Genomic DNA, 12,304 nt, shown 5'->3' on the forward strand with positions numbered 1-12,304 from the left:
TTTCTGAAATTAAATTTAGGTCATAATCATGTATATGATGTTACATGATTCATATACCTCAAGTTCAAGCACATTAAAAATCTAAAATAATACATTAAACAGAGTTTTACAAAGCTGAATATAAATGTATTTTATTACAGAAACAAGGTAAGTGTGGAAGCCCGTTTCAGGTCACAGAAAAAAAGTTGCAACTTTGGACTTCGTTTCTTCAGAATTGAGTTTATATTTTGCAACTTTTTTTTCTACCACAGAAAAAAAAGAAAGGTAAATGCAACTTCTCTCAATTCTGAGAGAAAAAAATTGTGAGGAAGAAATAACTACAAACAAAAAAAAAACTTGGATTTACATAAATTTTTATTCTGTGGTGGAAATAAAATTAAGTGCAAGATATAAACTCAGAATTGTGAGCTATAAATTGGAATTCTAGGTTCTGAGTGCCTAAACTCGTTAAACATTTCTGAATTTAAATTTAATTTATATCGCTCAAGTTCAAGCACATTTAAAAGCTAAAATAAATACGTTAAACAGAGTTTTACAAAGCTGAATACGAGTATAAATGTATTTTATTACAGAAACAAGGTAAGTGTGGAAGCCCATTTCAGTCACAGAAAAAAAAGTTGCAACTTTGGAGTTTGTTTCTCACAATTCAGAATTGTGTGATGTTAACAGAATTGCAAGATATAAATCTGACAATTTTATATTTTGCAACTTTTTTTTTCTACTGCAGAAAAAAAAAAAACTTTTTCTCTCAATTCTAAGAGGAGGAAAAAGTTAGAATTACAAGCTATAAAAAAACAACTTGGAATTACCTTTGTTTTTTTACTCTGTGGTGGGAAAAAAAATAATTGCAATATATAAAATTTAGAATTGTGAGCTATAAATTGGAATTCTGAGTTCTGAGTGCCTAAAAAACCTAAAAAAATATTTCTGAAATTAAATTTAGGTCATAATCGTGTATATGATGTTACATGATTCATATAGCTCAAGTTCAAGCACATTTAAAATCTAAAATAAATAGATTAAACAGAATTTAACAAAGCTAAATAAGAGTATAAATGTGACCCTGGACCACAAAACCAGTCATAAGGTTAAATTTTACAAAACTGAGATTTATACATCATATGAAAGCTCAATAAATAAGCTTTCTATTGATGTATGGTTTGTTAGGATAGGACAATATTTGGCTGAGATACATCTATTTGAAATCAGAAATCTGAGGATGCAAAAAAATCAAAAAGACTGAGAAAATCACCTTTAAAGTTGTCCAAATTAGGTTCTTAACAATGCATATTACTAATCAAAAATTACATTTTGATATGTTTACAGTTGGAATTTTACAAAAAATCTTCATGGAACATGAACTTTACTTAATTTCTTAATGATTTTTGGCATAAAAGAAAAATCAAAGATTTTGACCCATGCAATGTATTTTTGGCTATTGCTACAAATATACCCCAGCGACTTAAGACTGGTTTTGTGGTCCAGGGTCACAAATGTATTTTATTACAGAAACAAGGTAAGTGTGGAAGCCCGTTTTGGTCACAGAAAAAAAAAAGTTGCAACTTTGGAGTTTGTTTGTCACAATTCTGAGAAAAAAAGTCAGAATTCTGAGTTTATATTTTGCAACTTTTTATTCTACCACAGAAAAAAAAAAAAAGAATAAGGTAATTGCAACTCTTTTCTCTCAATTCTGAGAGAAAACATTGTGAGGGAAAAAAGCAGACAAGCTATAAAAATGGAGCACATACACTACCAGTCAAAAGTTTTTGAACAGTAAGTTTTTTTTTTTAAGAATTCATTTATTTGATTCAAAGTATAGCAAAAACAGTAAAATTCAGAAATATTTTTACTATTCAAAATAACCGATTTCTATTTAAATATATATTTAAATGTAATTTATTCCTGTGATTTCAAAGCTAAATTTTCAGCATCATTACTCCAGTCCAAAAAATTGTGAGGAAAAAAGCAGAATTACAAGCTATAAAAAAATTAAAAAAAAACCTGGATTTACTTTTTTTTTTTTTTTTTTTATTCTGTGGTGAAAAAATAAATAATTGCAAGATATAAACTCAGAATTGTGAGCTACTGTATAAATTGGAATTCTAGGTTCTGAGTGCCTAAAAAACTCGTCAAACATTTCTGAATTAAAATTTAGGTCAAAATCATGTAGGTTTGTATTGAGCTTTCTTAAACTGACCAAGTTTGGTGTGTTGACAGGAGAAGAGATACTGGCAAACAGGCATGTCACCATCCTCATCTGCTGTGTGTAAACCGCTGTCAGTTTAGAAAGCGTCCATCACCGTAGCTGAAGACACTTCTGAAAACTGCAGGTTTGTGACGCCCACACAAACTCATACAGACTTGCAGTTCTTGTCAGGACGATTGCAATGTCTAATCGGGGCAATGCTGTTCCTGGAAATGTTTTGGCAATTGCAGCTTCTCACTTCTAGGAACAAATTAAACTTGTAGTGAATCTCTTGTCGTACTTCCACATTTTGTGGTTTTAGTGTCTCAAATTCAGAAACATCATCGACAGATAGCAGAGAGTGTGACACATTACAGGTAATGAAATCAAACCATCTTAGTTTATAGGAATCATTTGTTTCATCATGCATTCTTGTGAATTTTAAATTTCTTGAAGTTTTATTACTACCTTTTTGAGTAAGGTTTTTTCTCAGGATTTCAAAAGCAATTTTGAGAGACCATCAAAATATATATATATATATTTGCATTTTGCATGTTTTTAAGCCTAAGTTTATATATTCTCATATGATTCTTTCACAATATTATTTAGAACAATTAATTTCCTGATGAAGTTCATCTACAGGTTTTTAGTTTCGTTTTCACCGTCAATTTGTAGCATTTCCACGAGATTCCATTGTTTTTTAAAACCGAATCTTTTAAATGATTCATTGAACCAACGTGAATCACTCACTTGAAGGAAAACCTACATATAATATAATGAGAGTAAACCAACAGTTCATACGTTTTTCTGGGCAAGCAGAAAAATCTGTGAGTCAACAAAGTTTTTGAACCGTAAGATTTGTAATGTTTTTTTTTTTTTTAAGAATTCATTTATTTGATTCAAAGTACAGCAAAAACAGTAAAATTCTGAAATATTTTTACTATTCAAAACAACTGTTTTCTATTTAAATATATATTAAAAAATAATTTATTCCTGTGATCAAAGCTACATTTTCAGCATCATTACTCCAGTCTTTAATATCACATGATCCTTCGGAAATCGTTCTAATATGCTGATTTGCTGCTCAAAAACATCCATAATCATTGTTAAAAACAGCTGAGTAGATTTTTTTTCAGGTTTCTTTGAACAGAAAGTGTAAAAGAATATTTTCTCAAATTATAAGTCTTTATCATCACTTTTGGTCATTTTAAAGCATCCTTGCTAAATAAAAGTATTAATTTCTACAATTTCTTTACCAAAATAATATATATAAATTTTAGCTAAATGCTGATCTTTGGATCTTTTTATTCATCAAAGAATCCTTAGAAAAATGTAAACAGTTTAAATATTATTATTATTAATAATAAAGAATATTAGAATGATTTCTGAAGGATCATGTGACACGACTAGAGTAATGATGCTAAAAAAAATCAGCTTTAAAATCACGGGAATAAATTATATTTTATAACATATTCAAATAGAAAGCAGTTTTTTAAATAGTAAAAATATTTCACATTTTTCAAAATAAATTTGAATACGTTTTTAAACACGTAAAATTCACAACTGTGCTCGCTAAAGCATCCTTGGTAAATAAAAGTATTAATTTCTATAATTTATTTCCCAAAATAATGTTATAAAAACGTTCTACTTCACATAAATGCTGATCTATGGATCTTTCTATTCACCAAAGAATCCTGAGAAATATGTACTCGACTGTTTTAAATATTATTAATAATAATAATAAAGTAAATAAAAGTGTTAATTTCTATAATTTCTTTCCCAAAATAATGTTACAAAAGCTTTATCTTTGGATCTTTCAATTCATCAAAGAATCCTAAGAAAAATGTACTCAAGTGTTTTAAATATTATTAATAATAAAGCATATTAGAATGATTTCTGAAGGATCATGTGACACTGAAGAAAAAAAAATCAGCTTTGAAATCACAGGAATAAATTATATTTTAAAATATATTCAAATAGAACGCAGTTATTTTAAATAGTAAAAATATTTCACATTTTTCAAAATACATTTTAATACGTTTTTAAACACGTAAAATTCACATCTGTGCTCGATAAAGCATCCTTGGTAAATAAAAGTATTAATTTCTAAGATTTAAATAATGTTACAAAAGCTTTAACTGTTTTAAATATTATTAATAATAGAGCACATTAGAATGATTTCTGAAGGATCATGTGACACTGAAGACTGCAGTAATGATGCTAAAAAAATCAGCTTTGAAATCTCAGGAATAAATTATATTTTAAAACGTATCAAAATAGAAAGCAGTTATTTTAAATAATAAAAAATTTTCAAAATAAGTTTTAATAAGTTTTTAAACACGTAAAACTCACACCTGTGCTCGCCAAATCATCCTTGGTAAATAAAAGTATTAATTTCTTTCCCAAAATAATGTTTTATTTCACATAAATGCTAATCTTTGGATTTTTCTATTCATCAAAGAATCTTAAGAAAAATGTACTCAACTGTTTTAAATATTATTAATAATAATAAAGCATATTAGAATGATTTCTGAAGGATCATGTGACACGACTAGAGTAATGATGCTAAGAAAACTGCTTTAAAATCAGGAATAAATTATATTTTAAAATGTATTAAAATAGAAAGCAGTTATTTTAAAAAGTAAAAATATTTCACATTTTTCAAAATAAATTTTTTAAACATGTAAAACTCACACCTGTGCTCCTAAAGCATCCTTGGTAAATAAAAGTATTAATTTCTTTCCCCAAATAATGTTTTATTTCACATAAATGCTAATCTTTGGATCTTTCTAATTATCAAAGAAATCTAAAAAAATGTATTCAACTGTTTTAAATAATAATAAGGAATATTAGAATGATTTCTGAAGGATCGTGTGACACTAAAGACTAGAGTAATGATTCTAAAAAAATGCTTTGAAATCAAAGGAATAAATTATATTTTAAAACATTAAAATAGAAAGCAGTTATTTTAAACAGTAAAAATATTTCACATTTTTCAAAATAAATTTTTAAACATGTAAAACACACCTGTGCTCGCTAAAGAATCCTTGGTAAATAAAAGTATTAATTTCTTTCCCCAAATAATGTTTTATTTCACATGAATGCTAATCTTTGGATCTTTCTAATTATCAAAGAATCCTAAAAAAAAATGTATTCAACTGTTTTAATAATAAGGCATATTAGAATGATTTCTGAAGGATCGTGTGACACTAAAGACTAGAGTAATGATTCTAAAAAAAATGAAATCACAGGAATAAATTATATTTTAAAACGTATCAAAATAGAACGCAGTTATTTTAAATAGTAAAAATATTTCACATTTTTCAAAATAACTTTTAATAAGTTTTTAAACACGTAAAATTCACATCTGTGCTTGCTAAAGCATCCTTGGTAAATAAAAGTATTAATTTCTATGATTTAAATAATGTTACAAAAGCTTTAACTGTTTTAAATATTATTAATAATAAGGCATATTAGAATGATTTCTGAAGGATCGTGTGACACTAAAGACTAGAGTAATGATGCTAAAAAAATGCTTTGAAATCACAGGAATAAATTATATTTTAAAATATATTCAAATAGAACGCAGTTATTTTAAATAGTAAAAATATTTCACATTTTTCAAAATAAATTTTAATAAGGTAATAAGCTACCTTAAGTGCGACGCATCAGCGAATCGTTTAGTGAACCGATTCGAAAATGATTCATTCGAACGAAGCGACTCGTTGCAGTCAGAACTCGGAGGCTCGTCGAGGGTGTTTGTTGATTTCTTTCTCTCGGCCTGTGAGTGGGGGATGTGCGCTGCGAGAAGGCGGATCTCCGATGCACCAATCCACGGCGCTGCCCTGGTCGTTTAAAGAGCTCTTTGTGTCAATCACGCGTTTTTTTTTCATCGCCATATTGGGCGCCGAAAAGCCTCGCCTTGTTATTTCTCTTCCCCTTTTTTTACTACGACGCGCAGTTGACAGGAGTGGCCATCGCGAACGCTGCTTTTGTTTTGATGATCGTCGCCCGTCCGTGTTTTTCGCTCATGCGGCGCACCAGGGGCGAGCTTGCCTTTACGCCCGTCGCTTTGGATCGCGTTAACGCAGGAAGGAACGCTTTGTAACAGCTGTTGGGTTTGTGTTTTCATCTCGAACGCCTTAAAATGTCTAACGTGCGCTTGTCTAACGGCAGCCCGACGCTGGAGCGGATGGAAGCGCGACTGTCCGATCAGCCCAAGCCGTCGGCTTGTCGGAACCTGTTTGGTCCGGTGGATCATGAAGAGTTAAAGAAGGATTTCCAGCGGCAGCTGAAGGCGATGGAGGACGCGTCCGCGGACGCGTGGAACTTCGACTTCTCCACGCACACGCCGCGCACCGACGGCAGATACCAGTGGGAAGCCCTGGATATTCGCTCGGTGCCCGGTTTCTACAGCAGATCGGAGCGGGGGAAGGGCTCCAATCTTCATATTTGCTCCTCTGGGAATAATAACGATAATAATGTGGATGTGGATGTTAATGGCAATCACGACTGTCGGGTAACGGAGCAGAGCGCGGAGACGCCCGAAAAAGACCGAGAGCAGAGGAAGAGATCCTCCTGTCTCGGTAGGTGCTGCTTCATCTATGAATCGATCTTCAATTTCAGATACGCGTTTATGCGTTTAATTATAACTCATAACTTTTTCAGTATATTAAAAATGATTTATCTATCTATATCTATCACACCTGCATGCAATTGCATTTTGACTTTGGCTTGTGAAACCTAAAGTTTGATGTACTTTACAAATTTAATACGCATTGCAACACAGTTGAATTTGATTTAATATGCTCTAATGTTACTCCAAACAATTCGCAATGATGGGTGGATGACACTTTCACATTTAGTTTTAGTAAATGACAGTGTTTGTTTCGTTTCATGTTTTTTTAGTATCAGACTCGTCGTGTCATAGCAAACGCTCGCACATCTGTGTAGAAGAAGTGACCCGGACGCCCAGAAAGCCCAAAAAACCCAGAAAACACCCCAACCCGACAGCCACATAAACCTAGTGAGGTGAGCACAACTGGTTTTCCTTTTGTACTTGAACATTTAAGTAATTTTCAAAGAAAAAAAAAATGCTGTTTTTGGTTTGAAAATAGTAGAGAAGAATCGAATAGTGTGTCAAAACTGCTTTAGATAAGTTCATTTTAATCATATTGCGTTAGCACCAGGTTTGCCTTTATTTTTCCTTTTATACTTGAACATTTGAGTCATTTTCAGAGAAAAAAAAAAATGCTGTTTTTGGTTTGAAAATAGTAGAGAAGAATTAAATGGTGTGTCAAAACCGCTTTAGATAAGTTAATTTTAATCATATTGCATTAGCACTCTGTTTGCCTTTATTTTACTATGTTGTAATCTATCTGATATAGATATGTGGATGTAAAACATTGGCGTTTTATTCAAAGTACAATTTTTAAAGTTTATTGGACAACATTTAACAAAAAAGTGTTAAGTTTTTCTACTTAAAAAATTTCACTTAATGTGTTAAACTTGCAGTTTCTTTGTTAAAGTCACTAGCAATTTCTAAGTTCTAAGTAAGTTAAAAAATCTGATGTAGAAAGAGTTTTGTTCACTGTAATTGAAGAGCAGTCTTGGAGTCGGTGAAAGGGTTAATCACGGTGGGTTTACTACGAGAGCTCGAGTTTCCTTCAGAGTGAAAAAAATTTTACACGTCAGCAGTGTTCACTCATTTTCTGCTGTATTTACACCTGGACCCTCGTTTATTATACGTGCGTGTTTCCACGCATGTAAAACTGTGTTGATTTGCTCAGTGCTTTAAAATGCCACACCTGAAGACGTATTTAAATGCTGTTTTCAAGTCTAAATTGAGTCCATAAATCTGATGTAACTGCAGATTAGTGTTACCTCACTTAGTCATGTGAGAAAGCGTCCTGCCAAATCAATGTCACCGGGCTGCTGGTCAATGAGCAAATAAGAGCCGGTCGCGGCACATTGCTAAAGTCATAACATTAGTAATGAAGTGTGTTTTGCTTTGGTGGGACTCAAAACGCTTCATGATCTCATTTTCCAGTGTGTTGTTTTTTTTTGTTTTTTTGTTTTCATTCAGTTTTTTGCGGGTTTACAGCTCGTCTGGTTTGTGTTATGGTGTGACTCACATGCGTGCTGTCCTTATCTCTGCCTTAGAGTCAACAGAGTTTTATTGCCATGATTGTTAACGTTTACAATATCGCTATATAAATATAAAAGTATTTATAGTATGCACAGTGAAGAAAATAAACCAGGTGAATAATGACACAAAAACCTGCACGCTTGTTTCCGCCACGGGATAATAACTTTTTTCCACGAATTGGGCTTTTCTTACAATTCTGAGTCAATAATTTAAGACTTTCTTTTTTATTGCAATTGTGAGGGGAGAAAAGAAGTCAGAATTGCGAGAAATTCAAATCCAAATTGTGAGATTAAAGTGCCTTTTATGGATTTTTTTTTTTTTAATGTGTTGTGTGCTGGGAACAATTGTGAGATATAAACTCTGAGTGCAGAGGAAAAAAGTCTGTCAAAAATCACTATTGCCTTATATATTTATTTTATATTTCATCTAAAACAACAAATAACAGGTTTGTCAAAAGAATTTGTGCAAAAAGTCACAATTGCATCATCTAAACTTGCAACTGCAAGTAAAAATCACTGTGACCTTTTATGTATGTATTTATTTTTTATGTAATTTGTCAAATGACTAAACTCATTTGCAAGGCTTGTCACAAATTTGTGTGAAAAAGTCAGAATTGCAAGATATGAACTTGCAACTGTAAGGAAAGAGTCAGAATTGTGTGATTAGAATCACTATTACCTTATTTATTTTAATGCATTTTGTGTCTAAAACAACAAAAAACAGATTTATGTAATTAAAAGTCACTATTACCTTTATATAGTTATTTATGTATTTTGTGTCTAAACAACAAACAATAGATTTGTTTAATTAAAAGTCACTATTACTATATATATATATTATTTTTTTTTTAATGTATTTTGTCTAAAACAACAAAAAAAAAAAAACATTAGCGAAATTTGTCAGAAAAATTTGCACAAAAGTCAGAATGGCAAGATATAAACTTGCAACTGCGAGTAAAAATCACTATTACCATTTATTTATTTTTATGTATTTTGTGTCTAAAACGACAACAAAAAACTGATTTGTGTAATTAAAAATCACTAATACTATATATATATAAATTGTATATTTTGTGTCTAAAACAACAACAAAAATAGTCAGAATTGCAAGATATAAACTTGCAACTGCGAGTAAAAATTACTATTACCTTTTATTTATGTATTTCTTTTTTTATGTATTTTGTGTCGGAAACAACTAAACTCATTTGCAAGATTTGTCAAAAAAAATGTGTGCACAAAAGTCAGAATTGTGTGATTTACAAAAAAATTTGCAGTTGCCTATAATTTTTTGTTTGTTGGAAACAAACAAACTAATTTATTTTGCAAGATTGCAAGATGTAAATATTTGATTTTAATATTGCAATTACCTTTATTTATGTGTGTTGGAAACAAATCACAACTGAGATTTAAAATGAATTCAGTTTTGTAAAATACAAGCTTATAATTCTATATACCTTAAATAAACTTAGTTTTCTTGTAATCCTGAGGAAAATGTCAGAATTGCAACTTGCAACTGAACTGTGAGATAAAAAGTTGTAATGTGTTTTTTTTTTTTTTTTTTAATTCCATGGCTTTCATACAAAAAAGGACAATCATACTAAATAATATATCTGTTATTTTCATTAAAAGCATGTTCCTAATTCTCTCATATTTCCTGACAGGGCTGAAGTCGATGTCGTGGGTTTGGTGACCTCAGTGCTTGCTGAACGAAAGATTTTTTTTTTTGGGAAAAACGGACGAGCGATTGGAGGAACGAGTGGAAAATCAAACATATCAACTCTAAGAGTGTGTTCAAGCACTGAAACAAACACTAAAGTTCTGGCACCCAAGAAAAAAAAAAAAAAAAAGCAACTGCCTCGTAAAGCAGTGTATGTAGCAGTGTGCAATTAGGTTGAATTTCCTTTTTTGCTCATTTTTGTTTTTCTTACTACCTGTGTATATAAATATATATTTGTTCCTTTTCGTATGTAGCACATAATTAGTATTATGTTGGAAAATTCTATTTTTTTTTTTTTTCTTTTTTTGTGGAGGTGTGAGTTTGGTTTGACTTGAAGAGCCACCGTTGCCGTGTGTAGATTATTTCCTAAATGCTGTTTTTTTTTTTTTATTATTGGCTGTTTGTTTTTGTTTTTTTGGTTAGATGAGGTACACAAAATACCAGTTGAATCTATGAATGGATCCAGATGGATCTGAACATCTCAGCCTCTTGTTTTTGTTCATTTTTTGAAGGTGATGTTAAAGAAAAAGTAAAAGTTCAAACTCTTGAGGTCAAACCTTGTAGCATCGACCAGTATTACAAGTATCAGGCACTTCCTTGGAGGTGAAATGTCTCTTTCACCCTCTTAAATTATTTCTTTTTAAGACGTTTCTTGATCATCTGTAATTTGCGTGAAATTTTCTACTGATATTTTTTTGGTTTCACTTTTGACTCAATCACCCTTGATTATGCCTTATTTTTCTTTGCGTATGCATCTGTAACACTCTGTGGTGAAACCTGATGCATAACTGTATTTATAAAGTAAATATTAATATTTGAACGATTTACACTTGCCTGTGTATTTGTGTAAACTTTGAAGTGTACCTGTGTACATAACTTTGTAAAAACACTGAGAAAATTAAAACTAACTTATTTATGTCAAGCTTTTTTTTTGGAAATTAAAAATGGGGGTTTTTTTGGTCAAAGGTTTGAGTCGTTATTTTTGTAAATGCTTTTTTTTTTGGTAGTTTCTGGTTTTTAAAAATATTATTTTAACACTTTGTAAGAGGTTGCAAACTGAGCCTGATTAAAATATTTGATAAGTGCTTTTTTTGTCATTTGTGTGGTTATACAATGTGCTGCAATCAATTAAAAGAGAATTAAATTATTTCAACCCACATCTGTCTTATTTGAACATTTTATAATATATTGTCAGTTCAGACCCTTAAATGTGCATTAAACCATCATCTAGGAATGTAAGTGCGTTCAAATTCTTAGGCAAAATATATATTTTTAATGCTTTTAAAAATGTGTGTGTGTATATATATATATATATATATTAGGGCTGGGCGATTTGGCCTAAAATCAAAATCTCGATTAATTGAACATTTTAACCCGATTACGATTAATGAACGATTATTTTATTCATTAATAAAATTATATTTAATTATATTTAAATAATTTTTTTTTTTTTTGCCCTCATAGTTCACTGACAAGTTTTGTACAGTAAATATGCGCACATATTACAAGTAAGAGATTTTTGAATGAAGGGTGCACACACTATCTACTATCTATGATTATTTATTGAACATCAGTGTTGAACAACTGAAATTAATTAACTGAAACAAAATAAATTTATAAAATAATAATAATAAATATTAAAAGTAGAAAATAAGCAGTATCTCTTCTAAATAACATTACACTTGTATATCCTGTAAATACTTTTTACTGTATAAATACTGTTTAAGCTCTCCATCGACATGTCTGCGGAATAACGCAACGTAACGGAGCGGGGTCACGTGACTCCACACGCAGTAGTGTTTTTAAAGGGAAAGTAATTGAAATAATTGACCTGGAAAAATTTGATCGATTATAGGTTCTGAATGTCGATTTCGATTACTTTTCGATTAATCGCCCAGCCCTAATATATATATATATATATATATATATATATATATATATATATATATATATAAAACATATTTTCAAATTTTTCAAAAGCATTACAAAATATATATTTAAACAATGTTTGGACCATTTTTAAAAATATATATCTAGAAAAAATAAAATCTTTATGCTAAAACCTGTTTTATATAAATATATTTTGAAATGCTTTTTGAAAAGTATATTTAATTTTCTTTTCAACAAGGTTGGCCAAAGATATATTTCTACAAATATATATTTACTTATATATAAAAAAAAATGTTGGCCATTTTTTTAACATTAATATTAATAATTAATATTAAAATATTAAAAAAATCTTAGGCAATCTAAAT

The 12,304-nt window shown here is 30.1% G+C and overlaps 1 protein-coding gene across 1 annotated transcript; it reads left to right on the forward strand.

The window, feature by feature from the left end:
- Positions 1-6,066: 6,066 nt before the first annotated feature.
- Positions 6,067-10,412, forward strand: LOC141301990 (cyclin-dependent kinase inhibitor 1B-like). Its single transcript, XM_073832189.1, has 3 exons — positions 6,067-6,771; positions 7,094-7,216; positions 9,994-10,412. Exons 1-2 carry the CDS (start codon positions 6,333-6,335, stop codon positions 7,204-7,206), a joined length of 552 nt encoding a protein of 183 aa, XP_073688290.1. The 5' UTR covers positions 6,067-6,332; the 3' UTR covers positions 7,207-7,216; positions 9,994-10,412.
- Positions 10,413-12,304: the final 1,892 nt, after the last annotated feature.

The sequence above is a fragment of the Garra rufa genome, chromosome 25 (genome assembly GCF_049309525.1).
Source record: "Garra rufa chromosome 25, GarRuf1.0, whole genome shotgun sequence".
In the NCBI taxonomy this organism is placed as follows: Eukaryota; Metazoa; Chordata; class Actinopteri; order Cypriniformes; family Cyprinidae; genus Garra; species Garra rufa.